Source organism: Pipra filicauda, unplaced genomic scaffold, assembly GCF_003945595.2.
Source record: "Pipra filicauda isolate LSUMZ 115617 unplaced genomic scaffold, ASM394559v2 scaffold144_size1929842_pilon, whole genome shotgun sequence".
Taxonomy (NCBI): Eukaryota; Metazoa; Chordata; class Aves; order Passeriformes; family Pipridae; genus Pipra; species Pipra filicauda.
In genome coordinates this window covers 1036284-1062993 of record NW_024103929.1, presented here as the reverse complement: position 1 = coordinate 1062993, position 26710 = coordinate 1036284, and the positions used below count along the sequence as shown (strand labels likewise).

Sequence of the window (26710 nt, the reverse complement as noted above, 5' to 3'; positions counted from 1 at the left end):
GCCATGACATGAACAAATTGCTTCAGTACAAAAATACTACGTGCAAGACATGAGTTTCCTTTTATCCTCGTATCCTTACTAGTTTGCACCAAAATAGGACAGTCCAGTGCAGATGGATTCCTATGGATTTGTTTTCATAGCAATGAAAACATGCCTGCCTAGTATTGGTTATTGAAAACAAGATGAAGTTCTCCTATTAGAATACTTTGGGACTGCACTTGAGCCTCACACCAGCACATGTCCCAGTGATCTCCCCAAGCACCTCTGGATTGGGCTGTGTTATGGAGAACAGTGTGGGATGGTACATGAGAGGCCTCAGTTAAGCCTGGTCCAAAACCTACTGAGGTTATTACAGACATTAAAACCAATTTCACTGGGCTTTGGATTAGTTGCTAAGAGGAAAACTGGTGCTCCAAGCAAAATTGAGCTTGGCAGTTCATAAAGCAGTGCTCCCCAAATGGATGTCTAAATTCCCTGTCTGGTCTAACTTAGATATCCAAATGTAGGGGGTACCAGATCTCTGTCTTGAGGTCCTGGAAGGCACCAACTTGTTTTTTTACTACCTGAGGGACTTAGGCATTTGCTTTAGGGTTAAAGTCACCAGGTGTCCATGTCAGGCCATGTCCTGTTTTAACAATGGTCTGCATTTTCTTCCATTGTACCCTTTTGTGACCTTGAACATCTCCCTTGTCTTTGCTGTGCCTTTGATTTCTCTTCAGATATAAACTGACTAGTTTATGTTGTCAATCACACGAGTAGTCTGAAGTGATGTGGACTAAAAACCTGTCTCCACTGAACGCAAACCCACCACTCCCACTGGTTTCAGCGAAGACATGGTGGGAAGTCTGTGAATAACCATTTGCTCTCATCCCTCAATGTTCTGTTGAAAATAACTTGTTAAGATAACACATTCCTGTAAAACTGCTCATAGAGTGGACAGGGGCACATGGAGGCAAATGCCATCCTGCTTCCCTCTGCGTGCCTACTGGAGAACTTGTACTGAAAGATCCCTTCAGCCAGTGGGACCATAAATGGGCATGTGAGGATGCAGAAAACTGCCTAAAAATTGACTCATGCATGGTCTGTCATTCCACATGCCACTGGGAATAGAAATGACCATGCCTCACCCCAACTGAGCCATATATTTGTGGGTGTGCTTAAGAGGAAGGGACAGCCTAGAAAATATCAGTCTTGTAAGAATTAAGTCCTTCAGGCAAATGTCTCTTTTCAGTTCTCCATGTGTTTCTCTTGGGTCTTGAAAGCTGAGGTTGGCTCTGCTGTGTCTAAAACACATAACCTGATGCCTTAAAGACTTCTTCCATTCTTCCAAATGTGCCTTGCTCCACACCTGCATCTTCTCAGTATCGTGTGCATAGGGATGTAGCAGAGGCAGTCACAACCCTATTTATTACCTTCACTCATTGTCTCCAAGGCATTTTGTTATGTCCACTGCAGGAGAATGCACTAAAGCAACTCTCCCTCAAACTTCTGGGTTTGCCACTGTAATGTCCCAGTGAAAGCAGGTGAGAAAAAGACCATGTCACTATGTGACAGCCCATTTCTCAACGTGCATGACACACTTATCTAATGTGATGGATTAAACTTATCTTGCAGATTCCCTGCTTTCTTGATAAAAGCAGAGAACTTCTGAAGTTCAACTACTATAAATGCAAAAGGATTTCATGTCACAGGGTGCTTTACAAAGCTATTAAAAAAATACTTTGAAATCAGGAATAATGGACTAATAAAACCCAATATTCAATAAAAAGCAAACTTTGATAAAGCATTTTCTGCCATGGTAATTAGCAGCCTAATCTCTCAGGTACATCAAGTGATGTATCGTGTACCAGTGATACCTAACAGGAAACTATCAGACCCACGGCAGTCAAGGCAATTGAACTGAATTCATGAACACAAGGAAGAAAGGGATGCACATTTTGATGATAAATCCATCACAAACACTCACTGTGCTGTGAGTTTATTTATTGGAAAATAACTGTGGCTGCATAGGAAGACAGTTTAAAATGAATGGGTATTTCATTTTTGGTTTTAACACCTTAGGTAGACCAGGGAGTAAAGATGACTTACGAAAGCTGTTCTGGTATCTGGTTTCAGGACACAGGCACAAGTCTTCAAAAGAAAAAAAAAACCTTGGAGAGGTCTATTTATCAATAAAATATTTAATAAACTTATCTGTACAAAATATTAAAAAGGTTATTGAAGAGTATACAAGAATACTTATTTAACAAATATATACTGCTATATAATATATTCAAGAAAATATAGATTGCTGTTTACAGTTCATTTACAATCCCATATGTACAATCTATTTAAACTTTAGATACATACAAACAATGCATTTACACCATCACGTACAGAGCTATCTTCTTTAGAGATATTTCACACACTCAGACCTGAAAAAGCTGAACAAATAAATGGATAGTTCAGAGGCACACACAGGGATATGAGTATTGCTTCAAAATTCATAACTACTAGAGATACAGCTATTGGAAACTCGAGTCCTTTTTCATTTTTTGATATTTTCCTTTCTAATCAAAGAAAAGAACATATAAATAAAACCATGACTGACCAGCAGAGAGGCTCGTTTTGTCAAAGGAACTCCAGATAGTGTTGACTTGGCTTGAGAAACAGAGCACATGGTGATGGGATATGGAGGGACTGAGCAAACTGGATCAACATTGCTCCTGCTGCATCCAAAACAGGGAGGACCAGGAGCAGAGCAGGTCTGTCCTGCACAGACATATGCCCAGTTCTTGTGAGCAGCATCTCCACCAGCTTTCCCAGTGGAGAGCCACAGTGCAGGATGGAGCTGGTGACTCCAGTTGGGCACAGCCCCCAACTGCTCCTCAGGCTGTCAGAGCTTGATCTGCAAAGGCACTGCACAAACATGGCTTCGTCTGAAGCACGTGCGAGCACTGGATGTTCAACACCTCAGGAACTCAGACTCTTCTTTAAAAGGTTCATTACTCACAGTGCGTGGGATGAATGCAACCAGAATGATCCCTCCCCTCCTTGAGCAAGGAGGGGATGAGCTGCCCCTACAAAGTGGCTCTTCCCCAGCTGATGACCACCTACACACCCACTTAACTCCAACACCTCTTCAAGGACTACAGCCCAGTCCCTCCATGTCTGACCATCCCTTTTCCTGGCCTGTGGATGCTGCTTCATACTCTGCTACTAATGGCTGAGCTTCTGTGAGCCCCTTGGTACTCAGCAGTTCCCAACACACAGCTGGCACACAGCTCCCTAGGATGACCAGCTTGGGACCAAAGCAGCCCCAACATTTGCCTCTTGTTTTTTCCCTACTGCTCCCCTCCTCTCTCTCCACCAAGGCATGATGGAGGAAATTCATGAAACACCACAGGGAACATTACCATCTCCCCAAAACCTGGGACCAACTGGATGCCACAGCTCCCAGGGAGGCCAGGCTTGGTCCAGTCTCTGCATCTCATTCCTGATGATGGAGACCAGGGTGGCACCAGCATAGGCTGACACTGTGGCAAAGAGCAGGGGAGGGGAGACCCAAACTCTCCCATGTACCATCAGCAAAGCACATGAGTGTGGGACCCATCATGAGCAAGTCCCCTCCTCCCACCATTTTCAACCCTGCCAGACCCATCTTCTCACTGTCCCCTACTCGAGGGCACAGACTGACCCCCATCCTCCTGCTGCTGAGGCTCAGTCTTCCCTTCCCCCCCATCCTACCCTCACCAAACACCACAGCAAGTCTGCACTCCCCATCCTGAAAACCCAAAGCATGAACACCAGTACCAAAGCAGAAAAACGAGCTTACAAAATGTATGAATGCACTATTAAGTGGTGATGACAGAAAAACGAAGAGCAAAACTTGCTGAAAAACCACTGAAAAATGGGCAGGTTTTGGTTTCAGCCATTTCTGGGAATGAATCGAGTTTTGGTTTAAGATGTTTCAATACCAGCTCCATGAAAATGCTCTGCTGCCCAAGTTTCCTACCCTAGTCCATTCAGCCAGAGTTAAACACAGTGCATCTGCCAGCCTGCCCATGTGCTCCTTTCCATCACCACTGACATCAGGTTCCTCTCCAACATGGAAAATTCAGGGGCTGTTTGGGTACTGCTGCCAGGAAAAGGAAAAAGCAGCCACCTGGGCTACTTGTGTCTTGAGGTGCAAGGATGTAAAATATCCTTTCAGATGTAGAGTGGGCTCTGGCTCCTTGGTCAGTGGGTTACACCAGCAGGAGTTCCAAATTTTGGTCATTTTTCAAAGGCCCAGAATACTGATTGATAGGGTAAAAGTGATTTTCAGAGACATCTTTGCACCTCTGTGTATCTCACAACACTCTGTACTAGGAATAAGGAGCTTCAAAAAGCTGAATGCAGCTGGTTTTACCTTGGAAGACATAAACCAGTTTATGACAAAATTGAAAGGTGTCACACACACCAGCCTGGTGGAACACCTTGCTCTTTTACCAGTCATTAATTCAAAGATAAAACTCTCCCACCACCACACAAGGTCACAAGCTCCTGACCATCACCAACAACCCGTCCATGAACAGTTAGCCCTCAACTTGTGTTTTCAGGGAGGATGCACTCCCACAGTGAGCATAGTGCAATACTCTGCTCCTGCCACTCAGCATCTCCATTCAGGCCCCACATAGCCATAAAGGGATCCCTGATGCCAGAGGAGCTGTTCTGATTCCAGTGAGACACACGTAGTCTCTCCATCTGCTGGTCATGGTGACTTAAAAGAAGAACCACACTGCTCTCAAAGACCAGTGCTTGGTTTTGCCCACACAGGTTTTCCCACCCACTCACCTCCCAGAGTGTGATGTGGAGAGAAAAATTCACACCATAACTGCAGTTGCACACAGGACAGGGGACACAGCAAGCAATGTGGTGGGACCATCCAGCCAAGGTTCATGTGACAGCCTTTCAGTCTGACCATCTTGCAAACCCAGTGGTACTGCCCCATTTCAGGTGACAACCTCTGAAAGACTCTCATTGCCGTTGCCCCACTTAGGTTTTTTTCTCCCTGGCACATGGCCCTGCTGTTCCAGCACAGACAAAAGAGAAGGCACTTGGATTTCAGAGCTCACTACATGCTTGGCAGGAAACCTTGACATTTCCCACCAGGTTTGTTCCAATAAGAGTATGAGCTGGATTGGTATTTATGACGTATCTGTCACATTAACATAGGTCATGGGGGTTTTGATGTAACTGCAAATGCTGCTATCGAGACAAGCACAAAAAACCAAAGCTCATGGCAAAACTCCTGTTAAGTCTGGAGAGTAAAGTTGTGGCATCCCATCAGCACTCCAAGGTGCTCTGCTCCATTTGCCCTGCTGTGGCCCCCTAGGACCCACATCCCCCAGGGGTCCTAAGTGATGCCCCAGCCTCTCTGTCTCTCCCTGGAGAGGCAGTGCTGCCAACAGCAGAGCATGTGCCTGCTGTTACGTGGGGGCCAGCACAGGTGACTGTCCCTAAATACCACTTTTGGGTTTGTGGCATAAGGCTTAAAACTGTAAAAGGAGCTGCTTGTTTTGCAACAGGAGTGTGACCGATAAATCAATGCAGCATCGCCCAGTGACAGCTGTGTAACCACAACCTGAGTTAAAACCCACACGGTGCAAAAACACCCAGGAGTCACTGGCACTCGAACTTGAGCAGAGGGCTCAAGGTTTGGGCTTCACTTTTAATACCTTTGCAGTCTTTTCCTTATGAGTATGCCAAGCATCAACCAACAGGCAAAGAAAACGTGGCTCTGTCTACCAGTGCTGACCAGATTCAACACAAATATGCCAGGGAGAAGATTCTACAAGCCTGAATCAAGCCCTTTTCCATATGAACACCCTTCTCTCTTCCAGAGGATAGTAATTTCCCTTCTATCATTGGATTTGAAATATGTTAAAAAAAAAATGGGGTGTGTGGTTAGACAAAAGCCCTGTTTTAAGAGAATTAAAAATTAATTATTCCTTAGAAGAAAAAAGGATGAAATCTGTGATTTTGGGGAATTATTTCTAGGCCAGAAGCACCCCTGGTCACTAGGCAGTTAAACTAGGCATAAAGCCATTTTGCTTTTGACTATTCCTGCTATGGAGCTCCGCTGGACAGGGAGCTTCAGGACATAGCACAGGCAATGGCTTAAGCACAGGCTTTGGTTTTACAGAGCTCAAGGCACACACACCAGTCCTGTCCCAACCAGGTGTGCTTCCCTGAATCACAGCCCCAGCACTTCCAAGTTAAATGGGATTGGTCCATGTTTCCCTGCTCCTGCACGATTACATTTGCGTGTCTGAGGGGAAGGAGCCAGTTAAGCATAGATACACAGTCTTTTTTAAAAAGGTTAATATTTCTAGTTTCACTGTAATTATATCCTGCAGATAAAAATGGTGCTCAAGGTCAAACAAATCCTCCAGGAGAATATACACTGCATGGAAACTGGGTTTTTTTAACTGGAAAGGTTGTATAAATACTGCAGAATAAGAACCTATAATTATCCATTAAAATCACTCTGAGCCTACTGAATTCATATTTGTCCATGTTCAACCTCTAGTCTCATAAAGTTTACATGTGGCCAAAAATCAGCTCAGGCAAGAGGCAACTGATCAGAAATACATTTTTCCTGGACCGTTTCTATGGCATTAGAGGGTGATGCTCAGCCAAGGACCAGCTTCAGAGATGAGGGTTGGGCTGGATTGCCACCATCCTGCAGCCAGTGCCCCACTTACCTGCCTCCACAGGCAGGATTTACTGCTTCGTGCCCTTTGCTGACATGTCCCTGTGTTGCTCCCCAACATGACAGGGCTGCAACAACTCAGCTGAGGGAATCTCCCTGTCTGGAAAAGGCTTTCACACCCACCACTTCCATTGAGAGTCATAGAATCATTAAGGCTGGAAAAGACCATCAAGTCCTACTGTCAGCCCAGCACCACCACCATGTTCACCATGAAACTGTCTCCTCAAGTGCCTTATCCACACATTTTTTGAACACTTCAAGGGATGGCAACTCTGTTACCTCCCTGGGCAGTCTGTTCCAATGCTTTACAACCCTTTCCATGAAATTTTTTTCCTAATATCTAATCTAAACCTCTAAACATTTGCAATGGCTCTGATGGTTGTTGCCCAAGCCTCATTCCAGTGTTTGGGTGCAATCTCCAAATCTACCTGGGGATAGAGAGGCAGCCCTTACAGTTGGCATGCAGGGATCCCTAAAGGGAGAAGAAGTGCTTTTGCTCTGGAAACACTCCTCTAGGAGCAATAAGCAATGCAACAGCTGAGCACTGCGGTTGATACACTTTCCCAGGGGGAGCAACACAGTTACCCACCAAGAGCCCCAGCCCTGCTCCCCTCCAGCCTTGCCCCACCCATACACATCACCTTGGAGCAGCCCCTGGCTGCCTTCCCTCTTGTGAGGCAGAAAGAGGGTCTGACTCCATCCTTTTCCCTCCTGTTGTCCTCCAGAGGTTGTCAGCCCAGGAAAGGAACAGGTGCTCCTTTAAAATAGCAGCTGGCACAGCAGTGTCACCAGGGGTGCGAGCACAAAGGGCCCACTGCTGCTGGGCTCACCTCAGGGGGCTGAAGTTTGCTGTCCCACCAAACATGCCCGTTCTGGAAGAGGTACCTGCAGCCAGGAGAGCCAGGACTGATTCCCACATGGGCAAAACCATGGATGGCATCACTGCCAGCAGCGGCCTCTGCGCTCTCACCAAATCCTTTCATTTACTGTAGCGATCCACGCTACAAAACTGCAGCGACTGAGTCACTGCTTTTCCCCCCAGGACCAGCAAAGCCACGGTGGGGTTCAGGACAGAGCCTCAGCAGAGCACAGCACACAGCACTGGGGTCGAGGTGAAGCACTGCAAGATCCAACCCATCGCCCTGCTCCCCGTCAGCCACCTCCAGGCCTGAGGTGCGTGACATCTGTCTGTTCCCTGCAGCTGTGGCTGAACAAAAGCCACAAGAACTGAGGGTCACTGGTATTAACACCCCCTTGGAATCGGTCCCACAGGAGCAGGTCTCAGGCCAACCTTTTGGCTGAGGCTCACAAGAGCCACCAGCCAGCAGGGGCTGCCAGGAGCTATATATATCTTGCCTGAATTTGAACTGCCCACAAACCTCCACCACAAATATTTGGAGGAAGGGGAGGGGGTAAAAGAAACAAAAACATTAAAAAATATTGTCTCAGCAGTGAGAAAAGCTATCAAACAACCCATGGTAATTGAAAAATTAGGCACTTCAAAAGCTTGGTTACTTTATAAATGGTGCAGTGTTTCCAGAGCAAGCAACTCAGGCACTGCTGTGCCACTCTCCTTCCCAAACCATCTGTGCTAAAGCCAAAGGGCAAAGGAAAGACACTAGCCCTCCTTATGACCCCTCCTCACCCACTAGTTGCACCTCAGACTCCCCAGACACCGGCAAGGAGAAAACCCACCTGCATGGACCTGATTCTTCCTCTCCCCTACCAACCTCCATCTCTGAGCATCCCCCTGGGGACAGTTACATCATTAATATATATTTACATTTATGCTGAGGTAGGGAGATGGGTTTTCCTCTTGCTTACATGGATGTAAAGTCAGAGGAGCTCCACGGGAGTCAAGGGGGTTACACGAGATTTATGGGTACCACATTTGCTCTCCTGAGTTGCCACCAGCCACAGCCTGAGGATGCACAGCAAGCCTCTATGGATGAGGATAGAAGGAAGCTGGGGGGTGTTAGTCCAGTGGATCTATCACCATTATCAGTGTGCTCAATTTACTCCCTGCTGATGCACTATTTTCTTGAAGCGGCTGTTGGACCTCACCAAGGCTTTTCTGATCCTTGAAATCATTTGGATCTCAGCAGAGTTCTTTGAGGTGAACCCCTCTCTGCCCCAGCCAGGCTCAGCCTTCCCAGAAGAACACCCTTACCATGGAGAACAACTCATTTTATATAGGGAAAACGCCACGTTTTCCAGCAGGGATTTATCTCCTCCAAAAGCAAACTACTGTCACTAATAAGCACTGATGTTTACACACCAACACTCTGACCATCAGTAAAAAAACAAACCATCAAACACAAAGTCTGTGCAAATACATCTGTGGACTATGCCAACTCAGCCACAAAGCTGGAGTGTGGTACTAAAAGCCACTGAGGTGCAGCAGAAACACTTCCCAGCATCCAAAACACACCCTGTCATGGATACGAGGTTTCTCTGATTTAAAGGCATAATTTATACTCAGCTCCTGAGTTACTAAAATCCTGCAGCCCTTTCAGTACAGGTCAAAGCACCCCATTTTATGTAGCAGTCCCCAAGGGTGACATTCAGCCCACAGCATGGGAAAGGCCTGTTCCTGGCGGATCCGGGTTCCCTTAATGGAGCGGGGAGAGGCCGGCGCTCCAGGGAGGGATGGAGCTCACTGGGAAATCGATGCCAAAGGAAGATAGGGTGGAGTTTAGTGCTTTTATAGAGATTATTTGGAAAAAGAAGAACCCAAGCAAAATGGTTCTTCCCTGGGGAACTCAGGACCTTTGTTATTCTCCAGACACGCTGAGGACATCTGTGTGACTTGTGGGCCTGATGCCAGGTTCCCAGTATGCCTTGGAAATGGGGTTTTGTGCAGGAAAGGGAGGGGACCCACCAGCCAATACCCCCTGCAGGACATCAACAACAGGGCCAGCACTTAGGACTACATGGAGCCAGGGTATCCCCAGCTAACACCTCCCAGGACCATTCCCATCTTTTTGACAGCACGAGCTCTCGAGCTCTACTTCAGACCTGACTATTGCTTTAGCCTCCAGTTACAAGGACCTTCTTTCCTGTCCCCACCAGCAGACTCACAAATCTCTCCCCACTACAAGCAGGCCTGGACCAAATGATTTCAACCCCCAGCAGCCACAGGTTCTCCACCCTCTGCCTTCCCCCAGGGATCCCTCGTTTTTCCACCAGAAAACCTGGGTGTGGTGATTTGAAGGCAGACAGAAAAACTCCTTTAACTCAAATAAATGAGCATTCCCATCTCACCTCCATCCCACTGCCCCAGCCAGAAGGTGATGCTGACAAGATTCCTCTCCCACAGCCACCACTCTGTCTGCTCCCCAACCCCAGGTCATCATTCCCACCAAGACAATTTTGGCCAGACATTTTCCAAAACCTTTGGGAAAGAAAGTGTCAGCTCCACCTGGGAAAACCAAGCCTAGCAGGCAGAGCTCAGAGGCAGAACAGGCATTTCCTGGGGGCTCTGCCGGTCTGTGTACCCCCCCCTTCCTGCAGGAAGCAGGCAAGGCACAGAGATGGCATCAGCCTCACAGCCTCAGGGGGGCTCATGGCCAGGGTGGCCCAGGGAAGGCAAGGGACACCTGCTCTGAGCTTGGCTTTTGGAAAGGCACACACCAAAATGTGTATGTGTATATATATATATTTTATATATATATATCTATATTTATATATATAAAATGGGTCAGGGCTGCTGGGCAGGGCAGGGAGAAGTGAGGAGGAGGAGAGCTGCAGAAATTGCTACCTGCAGCCACACGTCTCCACGACCATGTCCTCATACTGTTTGTAAACCACATTGTTCCCAGAGTCTATGTAGAGGATGCTGATGGGGCTGAGCTTGGAGGGCACACAGCAGCTCGGGGGGGTGGACTCCGGGTCCATGGAGTTCATCAGGGTCTGAATAATGGCATGGTTGGTGGGCTCCAGGTGGGAGCGCAGGGGGAAGTCGCAGACCCCCTCACAGTGATACGCCTCGTAATCCAGGGGGGCGATTATCCAGTCATCCCAGCCCAGCTCCTTGAAGTTCACGTGCAGAGGCTTCCTGCTGCAGCGGGTCTTCGCCTTCTTCCCATGGCCTCTGCCCCCAGACCGGGCAGCAATCGTGGTCCTTCTCTTCCTCCGCTTGGGATACACCTCCTGGCCAGGGTCAGGGGGCTCCAGGAATGGGGGGCTGCCCAGGGCCTTGATCTTATCCCGGATCTCCTTAAAGAGATTCTCCTTCCTCTGGGTGTGGGAGAAGGCCACGAGCAGGGCTCGCTCGTGGGGCTGGGGCTGGGGCTTGTTGAACCCCAGTTGTCGGGGGGGCAGGAGCTGCCCCGACTGATCCGAGACGATCCTCAGCAGGAAGCACAGCAGCTTGCCCGAGAGAGATCTCTCCCTCCGATCTCGCAAGGCTCCCCAGACATCAAAAACCTCCCATCTGGAGGAGCCTGCGTCCAAAATGTCTGCAGCCCTGGAGTCCAGCAGCCGGGGCTCCTGACCATCCTGGCTTGGGCAGGTGGAAAGGAGGAGGTGGTGGAAGGTGCCCTCGGGGGACAGGGCCAAGCTCCGGTTTTCAGGGAGGGCACGCAGGATCCGCAGTTCTGCGCCCGTCACCTCCTCTGCCTCAGGCAGGCTGGAGATGTCGAAGAGGTATCGCTGCTCGGAGGTGGATAGGGAGGCATCTGGAAGAGATAACACAGAAGGGGAAAAAAAAGGAAAAAAAAAATTAAAATCCCAGCAAGTTGAAGCCAAGCTCTCATTATGGAGGTGCAAGAGACACAGAACTAACAGGAAAGATCCTGTCGTGCAGCAAGGCTCGCCGAGCATCCCAGCAGGACACAGCCTGTGTGTCCTGCATCCAGGAGTGTCACCCTGGCTGGAGGAACCAAAAACTAACAAGGAGAAAGTACAGAGGGAGAGAGGCATCAATTGAATCAAGTGGTTTCTCATCAGCACTCTTCCCCATGTCCCAAGGAGGTTTCTCTGCCTCCTCATAGGTGTTCCACTGACCCCAGTTGCATCACTATTCTGTTTTGGCATGGAAGCCCCATCTGAAACTGTGCCGCAGTCCCATCCCCAGTCAGGAGGTGGTCACCGATTTCTTCTGCCCTAAGTGTCACACACACACACATAGCCCCATCCATTCCAAGTAAAAAGCTGTGAAAAATTCCATTTTCCCCTCGCAGACACACGTCTGATAGAGGCACCACTAGAGGCTGAAAGCGAGCCCAGCTTCACTTTGTCACTATTTTTGGTGGATCCAAAGCCCAAACACAGACTTGTGCAGTTTCTAGCACTGATTAAATATACTCAATGTGAATTAAAAAAAAAAAAAAAAACAAAACACCAAAGGAGGTGACACTGGGGAGAAGACATGAATGACTTCTGCGAGGGTTGTTTTTTATTTTCTCCCTCGTTAACGAGAAATCCGACCTGAGCATGCTGCAAACATCGCTGCTGTGCCCGAGCCTCTTTACCCGTTGCCAGCAGAGCCCTGCCCGACATCCCCACACCGCAGCCCCCGCCCCGCGCCAGCAGCGCCGTTGGGTGCAGTCTGCACCCCCTGCCAGGGGGGAAACAATCTTCTCCCTGTCATCTGCTGCTGCTGCTACTATTATTGTTATTATTATCCTTATTATTATTATTCATTATAGTCATTATTGTAATTATTATTTTAAAAGCAGATCTAGCGTTCCTATGAGGAGCAGATAAGAGCAGATAAGGAGATCCCTTTGAAGAGTTCATCTGGTTTCGTTTTGCTCTGAAACTTCCCAGGACCTATGCGCAGTTTTCCCCCGGCTCTCCCAAGCCGGGCACTGCCCACCCTCCCGGATCATCTTCCCCGCGTCCCACCTCGCTCCCCTGACCTTGCCCCATCAGCTTTTAGCACCCCTTCCCCCCAAAGGCTGCCGGCAGGATACAGCCCGTTCTGGGTGTGAGGATGGGGCTTGGGGAGCTCCACACGACCAGCCGCCGCTCTCCCACCCCGGGGCAGCCGGCGATAGGCACCGCAGGGAGGCTGGGGGCTGCTTTTCAGTTTGTCTTTTAATTTTATTCGATCCGTAATTTATTTTTTTTTTCCCCAGCCGAGCGAACTTCGGCGGCAGTGCGCGATGTACGCGTTAAAAATGTATCGTTAAATGCGTTTATGTGTTATCATCATTAGATCCGCGGATATGAAGAGGGCAAAAGAGGAGGAAGAGAGAGAAGGGGAGCGCGATGCCAAGCTCAGCCGGCGGGTCGGCGGGAGCCGCTCTGGAGTGCTCCCCGGAGCACCGCGGCTGCGCTCCCTCCCCAGCCTCGCCCGGCCCGTCGCGAGGCCCTGCGGAGTTTTTCGGGCTGCAAAGGCTCTGTCGGGTCTTCTCGCTCCCGGTCCCGGGGATGCCGCTCAGAGAAGCTGCCTCAAAACTGCGCCGCAGCCGCCGGCCCCGCATCAGGTGGCGAGAGGTTCCGAGAGCCGCCGGCAGCCCCGCCTGCCCCGGCCCGGCTGGCTGCACCTCGCACCCCCTCCCCAACCCCAGCCCCAACCCCGAGCGTCATCTTTGACCGCGCAACCCCATCGCCACCCCCGACCTCACGCTCATCTCCATCGGCAATCCCTTTTTCCACCTCCAGACACAAACCCTTTGCTGTCACTATCGTCGCCTCAGCCCTATGCTCACGCACAGCCCCACTCCCAGCACTGTCCTCGTCCCCATTCCCACGCTCGGTCTCGCGCACGGCTCCATTTCCGCTAAACAACCGGGATGCGCAGCCCCTATCCCGCGAAGCAATATCCCGTGAGCTACCCCCAGCCCCTGCAACCACCCCGTGCTCAAACCAACGCACAACCCCATCCCAGGCACAGCCTCGCGTTTGGACCAACGCGCGAGGTCCCTCTCCGCGTTGCCACCACGTCCCCAAACTCACGCTCAAAGTGATGCGCAACCCCGCGTCCATCCCTGCTCCCACGCAGGAGCCCGATCCTCGCATCCACGCACAGCCCCGTCTCCGTTCCCAAACCCCATCCTCCTCCTAAAGCCCGTTCCCAAGCCCAAGCATCCCCGACGGTGGGGTCCCGGGGGGACGCGCTCCCCGCACTCACCGCTGCGCGCCCGCTCCGCGAAGCCCGTGACGGTGTCGGCGCGGCCGCCGGGGCCGCGGCGGGCGGCCAGGCGCTGGTACAGGGCCACCATGTAGTGGTGCGGCACCACCGTGCCGTTGCGGAGAGCCCCGTCCCTCCGCGGCGGGGAGGAGAAGGGGGAGGCGGCGGCGGCGGCGGAGGAGGAGGAGGCGGAGGAAGGCGCGGCTGCCGAGGGTCGCTGGGGAGCGGCCGCCGACGGGCCGCGCACGGCGGCGGCCTCCAGCCCGCGGCGGAGGCGGCAGGCGCCCAGCAGGCAGAGGCAGAGGGCGGCGGCGGCGGCGCGGAGGCGCATGGCGGCGGCCCGGGGCTCGGCGCGGAGCTGCTGCCGCCGCCGCTCCCCGCCCGCTTTTGAACATCGTCTTCGCCGCCGCCGTCGCCGCCGCCGCCGCCGCTCCTCGTTCGCCCGCCGCCGCCGGGGCTCCCCCTGCCGGCCGCTCGCCCCTCCCCGCCCGAGCACCGCCCGCGCCCCGGGACCCGCCCCGCCTTCCCCGGCAGGTGGGACCCCCTCGGACACCTCCCTGGATCCCGCCCCTCCTCCCCCGGCAGACGGGACCCCCCCGGACACCCTCCTGGATGCCGCCCCGCCTTCCCTGGCAGGTGGGACACCCCGGATCCCTCCCGACCCCGCCCCGCCTCTACCTGCAGGTGGGAACCCCCGGACCGTCCCCTCGGACACCTCTCTGCCTCCCCCGGCAGGTGAGAGAAACCCCGTCCACGCTCCGCCTCCGCCTGCAGGTGAGACCCCACCCCGGACACTCCCTCCCCGGCCCCCTCCCCGCCTTCCCAGGCAGGTGAGACCCCCGCAGGTTCCTGCCCCGCCTAGTGGGAGGCACCTGCGCCCCCCGTGGGGGCACCCGTACCCCCTCATTTGTCGGGGAGAGCTGCGTCCCACAGCCCCGTGCCGCGGCGTCACTCCAGCCTAATTAGGGGGGATGCGGATGGGAGGCGACCCTGTATTGGAGGGGGTCACCCGCCACCCCGTACTGGGGCGGGGGTCCCGGTCCCACACTGGACGTGGGGCACACCCCGGCTCTGTTTCGGACTGAGGAACCGTCACCCCACATTTCGGGCTGACTTCTCACCCCCAGACTGGCCTGCGGGGGTGATGCTGGCTGCGGGGCCGGGCCGGGAGCGTCGAGGGAGCCGGAGCGACTGTCCCGGGCTGCCCCGCACCTCCATCGGCCCCGGCAATTCCGCCTCGGGAGCCCGACACCGGAGCAAAACAAAGCCCCGGCCGGGCTGCGGGCTGATGTTTTCCCTCGCACGGAGGGTTTCCTTGGTAAAATTCAGATGTTTCCTTGGGTCTCGATTAAAATAACAAAGTGGGGTATTTACTAGGATGTTATTTCAAGTCTCTTAAGTCCCTGGTTATGTCTGTTGAGATTTCTCCACAAATACAAAAACAAGGGCTGCGATGATTTATTTGAAGGAATGTAGGTGTTTTGCCAAAACAAACATGGCTTTTTTTTTTTTTCCCTTTCCCCCCCCAAACAATTGCTTCTCACGAGCATTTGTCACTGCAACCTCTCGGATTTCTTTCTGCTGTGATTTTACAGGTGCTTTGTCACAGTATCACGAGCGGGTTTCTAATGCCAGCCAGCGGATTTGCTCGGTATGAACGCACACACTGTGCAGAGACACAGACACAGCTCCCATGACACCATCCCAAGAAATCCGCATCCCGAGAAATCCCTGTCTCTCGCAGTGCTGGATGGCCAGGCCCAAAGCCATTTGCACACTTTGCACACTTTGCCCAGCCTTTGCACAGCATTTGCACAGGGCTTGCACAGCCTTTACATAGAGTTTGTGTGGCTTGCACAGCATTTGCACACTCTGCACAGACCACAGGGCCTTGCACGCTGCCACTGGCACCACCCACCCAGCAGTTAGTGACCACCAGGAACCCTAACCCAGTTGGGGCAGGAGGCAGAGGAAGGGAAGGCAGAGGAAGGCTTTAGTAATTGTTATTCTTTTGTCAGTCCCTTATTAAATCCAGCCTGATGCTCTTCAGACACTAAAGGTCACTTTTAAAAGCACCTGACAAGACCTTCCAGCCCCTGAGGCCTCACTCCCCCCTTGCCAGGGTGCTGAGATCCCACTTGTGTGCCCTCACAGAATGAGAGCAGGCGGCAGCAGGGCTGAATGCTGAGGGCAGTTCTTCCCAAAGATGGGAAGGCTGAAAAACACTGTCTAGCCCTGCCCCATTCAATCCCACCTCAACTAGCAGCTCCAGGGTCACAAACTGTGCTCCTGATGTTCCCACTGAAAGGTATGGCAGCGATCCCTTCCCAATGCTGCCCAGAGAAGGGATCAAAGGGATCCGCAGAAGGATGGAAGGATGATGGGACAGGAAGGACTGTTGAATTCTGGAAAATGGGCAGACAAATCTATCCATAAACCTCTGGGCTTCTCGCAATGGTTTTTGGAGCCTGCTGCCTGGAATTGTTTTCACACAGTCAGTTTTATGTGAAACACTGAAAGACACAAAAATGGTGAATGTGGTCCATGTCCTGGGTCCCCTGAGACGTTACATCCTCCTGCATGTTGGGGTGCATGTACCTGCCAAACATGTGGAACCCCAGGCTTCACCCTGGGACTGGAACTGTCACTGCATTTTTTCTGTGTGTTTTTCAAAAATTAAAGTTACACTGATGCAACAGACAGCCAGGCTGTGCCTTCTGTTTTTTTTTTTTTATCACAGTTTTTTTTTCCCTACAGACCAGTCCTCTTCTCAGCCCCCAGTGTGGGCAGCAAGGCCAAATCCCTGCCCGGTGCAAGTCAGCAGAGCTGAGCAGTGGGTTCCTCTGCATGAGTTTGCACCACACCATCCTTGTTCCTGTGCACAGTTGTCCCCGTGACAGAGCTTTGTGCTGCTGGGTGATGAGAGCCAGATCCCTGTCCTCACCATCTGTATGGAGACCCAACACAGGCATACCCACACCACCCCGAGCGACATGGACACACATGTCTGCACACACCAGGCACACATGCCCACACCAAAGGCACACTCACACACACACACACACACCACACACACATGGGTACACAGACCCAAGAGGCAAATCCTGCCCAGCCATGCCAGAGGGTAGATGTGAAATCCCACAGCTCATCCTCTCAACCACATAGCATCTACTGAGGTGCACAGGCGCTAACTTTCCCATCTGTAATCCATTGCAACTTCACTTAAACCCTTCTGGGCTTTCTTGAATTTCCATCAGCCCAGCCCAGCCCAGCCCAGCTGCAGGACCTTCCCAAGCCGCTCTAGCCCTGCTCAGCAGCTCCTGCCCCCAGTCCTTCCCTGTGCCGAGGACGGGCTCCCTCATCTCCCACTGCAAACCTTTGCGCATAATTTCACACTGGCAAAGAGCCACCTTCTACCAGCCCCCTTCCAAAACCAAATTAGCACGCTGCTGCAGCAGCAGAAATTGGAGAGGAAGGACTGCAGTTTTATTTTACAACTCAATTAGCAAGTTTACACAGAAAAAAACACCCATATAACTGAGGGAGATTTTATGTCCGTTCGGCTCCACCAGTAAATAGACTTGTTCCTCTTGAGGGCACTCCCCACTGCTGTGGGTACAGCAACGTGCTCCTGCCCTTGGGGGCCCTTAACCAATGTGGTGATCCTGGCTCCAGACCTGCTCACTGGCTCCATCTCTCTTTGCTTTTACACTTACAAATCCTCTGGGTACCTCCATCACGGGTTGAAAAACAGTTCTGAGACTGTCCTGTCACCCTGTTCACCAAGTATTAAATCAGAAGTGTGCCAGAACCTCAGATGAAGATAAAGGGCCCCAATTACCTCTAATTTTTCCCTAAGAACTAGTCCCAGACAACATGAAGCCAGTGGCTGTATGCCCAGGATGGATCCTGACTCCCATAACAGCTTGCACCTTGTCCCACTATGATCTCTTTCTCCCTTCACCAACAGGTCAGGTTTTTGGAAAGAAGGGGGCAGTCAACTCACTAAGCCTGTTTTCTTATTGGGAACATTTTTTGGATGCTGATTCCTTCAGGATCAGGAAGGAATCATTTCTGCCTGGCTGATACTTAGGCTAGTCCCTCTGACATAGTCTCCGTCCCTCTGCTCCCTCTCTTGGTCCCCAGCACTGCCCTGCTTGTCCTCCTGCATTGTCCATGGTGGCTGGGGACCTTTGTGTGTGGAGCACCGATTCATTTCCATGAGTCCTGGGCAGGGTGAACTCCCCTACCACATCTGCATCCTCTTGTGCAACTGTGGGCAAGGTCCCAGCCTGGCAGAGGGGCTGCCCTACAGATGCTCTTTGGCACAGGAAAGAACGGGGTATTCAATTTAACTGGAACCCACTAGTCACGGAAGACCACTTCTCAAAGGAGGAAACTGAGGCAGAAGGGAAATCCTCAAGGAATAATAACCACGTACCTCACATCACAGCCACATTCCCACAGCTCTGCACCTCCACCTCACGTTCCCTATCATCAGCCCTTTTTGATGGAATAAAACCAAACTGCAGTGACAAGTCCCCTCCACCCTTCAAAGCTGGAGTGGCTGTTTCTGTTAACTAAGTCAGTGGGGCTCCATCAACTTTTCAAGTCTCGAGCAAGTTCAGAGCGATCAGAATGTTGATGCCAGTGGCTATTTGGAAGAGTGTGTTTTCATGTAGTGACCACACAAGAAGCCTCTTGAGGCTTCACTTAACAAATGTCTTCTAGTGAGATGGCTACAAGTGACAGCAAGGCCAGCTCAGCAAGTAACCAAGCAACGGCATCATTTTCTTTCCAAATCTTCCAGCAACTCCTTCCAAAACGTACTTAAACTCAAGCCAAGCTGAATTCTTTCTGGTTGTCTGCACAGGGATAGCCAGAGAAGATAAGACAAATCAAGGTACAAACTCCATGCATGAAACATCAGACAGATTCAAGGACCCCATGGGCTGCTTTGCTTCAGGCCCAGAGACCTGACGTCACCACAGCCTGGATGCCTAAAGCTGTGCTTGTCTCACATCACTTTCTATTTGAACACTGTGCTCTAGCTAGAGGACAGGAGACTTATGGAAATGCTTTACTGAAAATTCAATCCTTCTGGAAACATAAAAGCTTCTTGAAACAGGCTTTCCAATCCCCTCAGGGAAAATTGTCCTATTCAGCATCTGGTCGACAGGATTGGGCATAAGCCACCTGAAAGTAGCGAGTCAAAGCACAGTTGAGCACTCAGTCGTGCTCAAAAAAGAAAAAAAAAAGCCCATTTGCTTTTTGAAGGGTGCAGAGTCAGCAGGTAATTTGTCTATGCACCAAGCCCAGATGCTGGACCATGGTGGCGACTCACTCAAGTATTCTTATGGTGGTAGTCTAGGCTAGCATCTAGTTGGAAGGGGTGGGATTCACTTCATTCTGGTTTCTTCTCAGTCACCTTCCTCCCATCACTAGTTACTGCAGGGTGAGCTGTACCTCCAGAAAGCAGTTCTTACAGCATTAACACAGACCCCAGCTGGGACAGCTGTTACAGAGGTGCAGAAAGCCCTCAGCTGCCTCCTACCCACCCCTGGCTGTCCATGTGAGAGGTCACCAGGGGAAGTGCTCTCCTACAGCCTTCCTCAAACTCTGCTCCATGATTCTTTATTTTTCCATATTTAATCCTTTGATCTCCACTGAGTCCTTTTTTCTCTCATCTGTTTTCCACATTATTGTGTTTCTCCCCAACTTCTTGTCCTCCAGCTCCCAGCCCCTTTGCAAAGGCCCCTCAGATGTGGGGGTATCAGGACCTGAAGGTGATACCCGGCTGGGAGAGTAGAGTGGAGACCCAAGGGAGCACCAGAAAAGGAACACTGCTCACAGTAGCTCACCCCCATCTTTCCAGTTCCCAATTATTCCTAGGAGAGTCCTCTCCCCTCTTCCCATCCCTCTCCAACAAGTGCTACTCACCACTGTTGTCACTCTCATTTCTCTGCCACTTGAGACAGAATTTCTCCATATGAAGTCTTATGCTTTCTATCCCAACACAAAGTCTTACCCATAACTCCAGTTCTGTCTCACTCATAACTTTCTGCATGCAGATGTTCACCGCTATGAACATGGAAGGAAGAATGGGGGGGGGGTTCCCCTTTAAGTTATCTTCCCATCCTTTGGTATTGTTTGTTCTTTGTCAGAAACTCTTTTCTCTCTCATTTACTTCAGTGCTCTAATCCCATGTTTTTGTTTTCCTCTATAGACCAGACAAATGGAGATAAACTCTGAAGTTTTTAGGTCAGCCCGATAGTTCTCCACCAGTGAGAGGGATCTGGCAAAGAAGGCCTTTCCCCAAGAACTGATTTCCCTCCTTTTTGGGGATATCATCCTGATTAGGAATCAACAGGGGGATGGATCCTACCAAAGTACTGCTGGCAACGCAAGATATCCAGTTGGAGGTATCAACTTTGGTTTCCTGGACAGTTGCTCTGGGGACACCAACAAGCCATGGGTGTCAGCTGAGGTGTGCAGAGGGCCAGAGCAGACCTGCCAGTCCTCAACTGCAGCCCAGTCCTCCTCCCTTCACTCCTCTGTGCCAGCTGCTGTGCTGGGCTGTGAGGAGGAGGAGGAGGAATGGAGGAAGGTGGGTGCCTGAGTGCGGAAAGGGATGTGGTCCAAAGTCCTGTTTGATTGCAACTTCTCATGGTCTGGATCACTTCTGTTGAAGATTCTGTCTGTCTGACCTTCCTGCCAGGGCAGCGTGTCCTTTCATGATGAATGTGGGTGGTTTGGGCCAGGCACTCAGGAGAGATGCCCCTCACCCAAAAGGCCCCACAGAAACCAGCACAGACCATAGGGCAAACTAAGTAGCTCATGAACTACTTACCACTCGTACCTTCTGGTCTCCTGTGCAGTTCTGCATTTTAACCCAACAATTTCTGCTTTCTTTTTCCATCTTGCCTTTTCCAACTTTTATTGGAAAACATTTCATGCCCTAGGTCTCTTTCTCCTTCAGCTGCTGAGCAGCAAGAGAAGCTCAGACGACAAGAACCATCGCGTCCCAGCCCAGCAGAGGGGTCGGGTGGCTGCGGTGGGACCGAGCATCATCTGGAAGCGCGCGGGCAGGGATCTCTCCCAGGGCAGGAGCACCATCTCCTGGAGAAGGGATTTATAGCACTGAGCCTCTGCGTAAGGTGTTTCCTGTCGCACTTATGAAATGTGGAAGGCACTAGCAGTTTCGAAGGCACTCACTCTTGTTTCTCTCCCCTTAGGCTGTGAAACACATGCAAATCAACCCGCTATGAGTGTGTCCTGTATACAAGAAAGAGAGATGGAAAACAGGAATATGTTATGTGGGCACAAACCTTTTCCTTTGCGCCGTGCATTAGATGGACTTGAGTGTGAGGTGCAGGATCAGATGTTACAGTTTTACTATGGGTGTATCAGGTGAAGCTCCATCTTTGTATTTCTCTTCTCAAAGCACCCTTGAGTTAATATAAAGAGCAAATCACACCTCACTTTAGGGTCCTTTGCATAGTATTACTATACAAGTCAGAACAAGCTTTCTGCCCACATATCTTTTCCTTAGTAGATGTATTTGAAGGAGATAAAAGCAATGTACTAAATCTTGCAGTCCTTGTACATTTATTTAGTGCTTTCACTAAAGTTAAAGCCATGCCTCTGGGCAGTGGCAGTTGAATCACTGACACACATCACTGGGTGAGATGTCAAATACCCTATTAGCAATGAACTTGATTTCCTAATGCATTACAGTGGTGTGTCTTCACAACTTCCTAACTCAGCTCTTTTGCTCAACTCAACTCTCTTGCTCAACACTGCAAGTTGGTGTGGGCCGTGCTGACATCAGTATTTAGGTAACATCCATTTGTGCCTTAACGAGAAAGACACAGACCTGTTAAACAGAGCAGGTTACAGGGATGACCACAAGGGTGGAGCACCTCTCCTGTGGAGACAGGCAGTAGGGGTTTGTTAAGCCTGGAAAAGAAAAGGCTCCAGGAAGACCTCATTGCAGCCTTGCAGTACTCTAAAAGGGGCTTATAAGAGAGAGTCAAAGCAATTTTTTTACACATGCAGATAGTGACAGGATGAGGGAGAAAAATTTTAAACTAAAAGAGGAGAGATTGAGATCAGATATTAAGAACAAATTCTTTACTGTGAGAGTGTTGAGGCACTGGAAGAGGTTGCCCAGAGAAGTTATAGATGCCTCACTCCTGGAAGTGTTCAAGTGTTCAGGAACAACCTGAACAACCAGGTCTAGTGGGTGGCATCTTTGCCAATGGTGGGAGGTTGGAACTAGATGATCTTTAAGGTCCCTTCCAACCCAAACCTTTCCATGGTTCTATAATTTATATTTGATGCAAGGAACATGTTTGCTTTGCTTTGCCAGCTGGGGTGTTCTTATACACCAAAAATGCTCATGCACAGGTTCAGGCACCTGAGATCATCTCACATGCTTAAATGTGAGCATATGGTGCCACCTGAGACATCCAGACCTCCAGCTGCTGCCTCAGAAAAGGAGGCGATCCTACCCCTTCAGCCTCATTGACCAGCACCATGCCTACGGATCTTTTCAAACCTAAAAGATCCTATGATTCCATGTTAACATCTTGGGTGCCCTGCAATCTGAAGAGAGCCCCCAGGTGCCTCTTTTAGCACCCAAGCACCTGCTCTTCTGAGAAGATAATCAGAATTTAGTAGGAAAAAAATAAATGAGATGGGACTTTCTGATACTGAAGAAATCCTTGAAGAGCACAGCACTGTGTGTGGGTCACTTCAGCAGTGTACAGGGAGCTCTGCCTATTTCTGTGGTTCACATACTGATCTCACCAGGTTCATAAGTCAAAATATGCCATTTTGGGCTCCCTGTTCTGTCTACAGAAGAAAAGTGCAGCTGAAAATTACTTAATATGACTGACTCCTGCATGAAAAAAAATGATGGTCCAGTGGTCACCTGTTGGTTTTCTAACAAGCACTTTGCACTTGGAACAAGGAGATATTAAATTCTGCCTCTGTCCTCTCTGCAGGGCCTTGTCCTGCAGTGCAGATTCTGTCTGGGCTGACAGTTTGTATAAGAACCAAAGGCACAAGGACTGTGAAAGATTGTTCTGGTCTTTGATGATTTAGCAATGTGGAAACTGCAAGTGAACCCAGTTCTGAATCTTCTCCATAGTTTTTTCCTCTAAATCTTCTCCATGTTTTTTTCCTCTGTACAGTGATGGCTTGCGGATACAGTATGTGTAAGACAGGTTGTGAATGTAAATACTCAATAATGATTGAATAACCATAGAATATCCAGAGTTGGAAGGGACCCACATGGATCATTGAGTCCAGCTCCTAATAACAACCACAATTATGGTCACCTTGTACCATAGTTCCTGAATTTAGGTATTTATTCCTCCACTATTCCAAGTTTTGCAGTTCCTCTGGCTTTTTCATGAAAAGCCACAATCCCAGGAGCAGAAATAGGGCTTGTGCTGGTAGTTCAGAGAAGAGAGTTGTGGTAGCTGAACAGTTTAAATTTTTGGGAAAATGTAGCACAGTGATCAGCCAGCTTCATCCCAGCGGGATCCCAAGCCCATGCCAGCCCCTGGCTGAGCCTCTCTGTCCTTCCCTCCCTCAGGTTGGAGCTGTGCTCGGGATGCCAGCTTCTTGCAGAACCAAGTTCAGCTTTGATAAAAGCGAGTATTCCTTGTTTCTCCTCCTTCATTTCCAGCTCCTTCCCACTGGGTGGGAGCTTGGGACAGCCACAGTCCTTCACATCTTAGTTTTCCCCTCTCTGTAGTAACAGGTCCCTGCCTGCTCTCGAGGGCAGCTTGGGAAAAGGATTAAGGAAATAGTAGAGGTGTATTTCCAACCTTGCACACGGATGTTCTTGATGGAGTCTCAGGAAGAAAAGCACCTTCCCTGCAATTAGTTTTTCCACAAGTCCTGCATTTCCCATTCCCCTCCCCAGCTCATCACAGCCCAGACCAACTCCCCTGACTGCGTTATGTTTGGGTAGAAATTACCACTCTGGTTTTGTAATTGTAGATTTGAACACCCGAGTGACTGATTTCAGCAGAGGCACCAGTCATATGAAGTGGGAATGGATACAGCTGGTTGTAGGACCAGACAGAAAAATGTGGTCTCCCAAGGAGACTTCATTTCCATTCTCCTCAGGCTGATTGTTTTTCTCACCAGGTGGTGGTTGCTTCTTCCTGCATTTTGGAAAGCCGAGAACTTGACTCATGAGAAAAATATCCAAAGTGTTGCTACACCATTGTACCATAAATGGCTACATCTGTCTCTAGGGATGTATTTTCCTCTGTCTTTCTGAAGGACAATCACTCATTTCTATAAAACCTCCAACACCCTTATAGTGCTATTTTAGTAGTTACTGTTTTGGGGGAGTGTGATAAGGAAGCATTTAGGGTGGATTCATTTCACTTGATCTAGAATGTGAAATTTGTTAGACATGCATCAGCTGTACCACTCTTTGGACTCCAAAGACTGCACTGAATTGATTTTCTATTACTACAATATATATATATTTAATGCACATGACAGCACAAACACCTGCTTCTAAGGTCATGAATTTCAACCATTTAGGCCTCATTCTGTTTTCTACGCATAGACACTGCAAATTGGGATGTAACAGAGATCCAAGACACCTGCCTGGACATGTAGACATAGCACAAGACCAGCACAAGACCTGAAACCCTCTAGGGCAGCAGTTGGATGCCATGCGGGATACACCAAGGTCTCTTCAAGGGCACTAAACCACAGCCGAACAGTTGAATTGAGACCTGAGCACCTAAGCTGGTTGTTACCATTCCCCTATAGCCACTGGAGAAAATGTAAGCCCTTTTAGGGTACAAATCTTTAAGTGAGCACCTGAAGCAGACCCCAGTGCTCCCCGAAATTTTCCTCTTCTCCATTGACTACAAAGCCAGTCTACCAGACCAGCACAGAGCAAGACTTTGAGGAGGCCAAAAAATCTAATTTTAAGCAAGAATGATATCTCTCTGTGAATCTGGGTAGGCAAATTGTTACTGCTTTATAACATCTTTACAACTGCAATACTAACATCTTCATTAAAAAACATGGATGTAGAAACCTGTGTTCATGGCCTGGTGAAACCCAGAGTCTGACTGTCAGCCACTTTCTAAGTAAGAATCAGAGCATTTGACTTAAAATGCTTGTTGTAAAATGCCTGTGAGCAAAACTCTGCTACTGGAAGAAACAGCATTGACCTGGAAAGATATTCATCTTCCTACTACAGCTGTGTATGAACGATTGGTTGACGAGATGGGTTGTACTGGTTGTGCTATGAGACAGATGCACGGTTACAGATCTCCCTGCACAACTGGGCAACTCTATCCTGGCTTGCTGTCACCAAGAAACGGTTGGGCGATTGCAATCTCTCTCATGGCATCTGCCAAATCAGTTATCTTGGACTGAAAAGAGTGCAGCAGAACTAATGCAACTCAGTTTACCAAAACCCCTGCATTTTACTTCCCTTTTATTTCCATCACGCACTGGAGGTACACCAGAAGTGACTGGCTTACTGGTGAGCCAAATCAAACAGGTAGCTGCTTAAGTCTATGCCTCAGCCTTTCCCTTGGAGGGACACAAATCCAGGCCTCTCACCTATTGAGCTGCCAGTTTTTTACAATAATTGGAGGAGCTGAAAGTTGTCCAGCCATCTTCTTTTCTGTTGTATTTGATTAAAATTGGTCATTGGGTTGTTGCAACGTTATTAAGTGGGGAGCAGACAGCTAGACTGGCAGATACATGGAGCAACAGACAGAGCAATTGCATACACTTCCTATTTAGGAAGAGATGATGAAGAAAAACACCATCCCTCCTCCCAGTCCCTTCTGAGTTTTTTGCTAATTCAGAGAGTTGAAATTTTTCCATTTGAGAGAATTTCAGTCAGGTCCAGCATCAGTCATAAAAATGGAAGAATTGTTCCAACAATGTCCCAGAAAGGTTTCCTAATTTTATAAAGAAATCCAGGAAAAAAAATCTGGCCAGCTCTAACCTGACTGGCTCGCACTGTGCTGTGGTGGGTAGTTCAGCAGAGAAGTCTGGGTCTCCATGAGTCTCAGCCTTTACTCCTGCAGGCAGGAGGCTTCATAAAAGGAGTCATCTCTATGCTTCATGCAGCTAATGAGCAACCAGGAGCCAGCACCAAAGCCAGGCAGGCCTTGGGCTCTTGCTCATCTCCAACCAAATAACTTAGTATGGACACGAACACCTCCAGAACTTATTTGGTGGGAGTGAGGGAAATCAAGGCAAAGTACTTGGACAACAGCTTTGGTCAGGCGTGTGGTGAAGATGGACTTGAAAAACTTGGCAGCATATTTGGGAGTCTACCTGGAAATTTGTTGACTGTTCCTTCACCTTTTCTGGATCTGGGGAAACACTTTTCATTGAACCTATGTAAAGAGTCAACTACCCAAAAACTATGGTTCCTTTGGGGGAAAAAAAGATTCTACTCTACCTATTTACTGTAGATGTGATTTTTGAATAATATAGACAATTTTCTGTACTTTAAGGCTTGGTTTTATTAAACTGGGGCAAACCAGGAAATCTCATCTTTTCTTCCTCACTGGCTATGATGAAATTCATCCACGATTTACCTAGGGTCCCCAAACTTAAGAGAGGTGGAATTTGAATTCCAGGGCTGCAGCAGGTCAAGAGCCAGGTTTATCTTTCAGCAGGGATTACCTATGGTTTCTACTAGATTATTCCTGACATGTGGCTCATCATATTACAGGTTAAATGTTTAAAGGGGGGAGGAAAGCATGAGGCATAATGAATAACAGCTATATAACTCTCCTTCCTTCTCCCCAGAATAAATCCATACTGAGTTTAGGAGGTGCGTAGATTAAAAGACTGTCCTGACAAGCTATCAACAAACTTAC

The 26710-nt window shown here is 49.6% G+C and overlaps 1 protein-coding gene across 1 annotated transcript; it reads right to left on the bottom strand.

Moving 5' to 3' along the window:
• Positions 1 to 2197: 2197 nt before the first annotated feature.
• GDF7 (growth differentiation factor 7) lies at positions 2198 to 14148 on the bottom strand. Its single transcript, XM_027710198.2, has 2 exons — positions 13818 to 14148; positions 2198 to 11415 (listed from the first exon to the last, which is right to left on the bottom strand). The coding sequence occupies exons 1-2, from the start codon at positions 14146 to 14148 to the stop codon at positions 10493 to 10495; spliced, it is 1254 nt and encodes a 417-aa protein (XP_027565999.1). The 3' UTR covers positions 2198 to 10492.
• Positions 14149 to 26710: the final 12562 nt, after the last annotated feature.

Coding starts and splice junctions, on each gene's coding strand:
- GDF7 (XM_027710198.2), bottom strand. CDS start 14,148: ATGCGCCTCCGCGCCGCCGCCGCCGCCCTCTGCCTCTGCCTGCTGGGC. Junction 11,416..13,817: donor CGCGGAGCGGGCGCGCAGCG/GTGAGTGCGGGG, acceptor TATCTCTTCCAG/ATGCCTCCCTATCCACCTCC.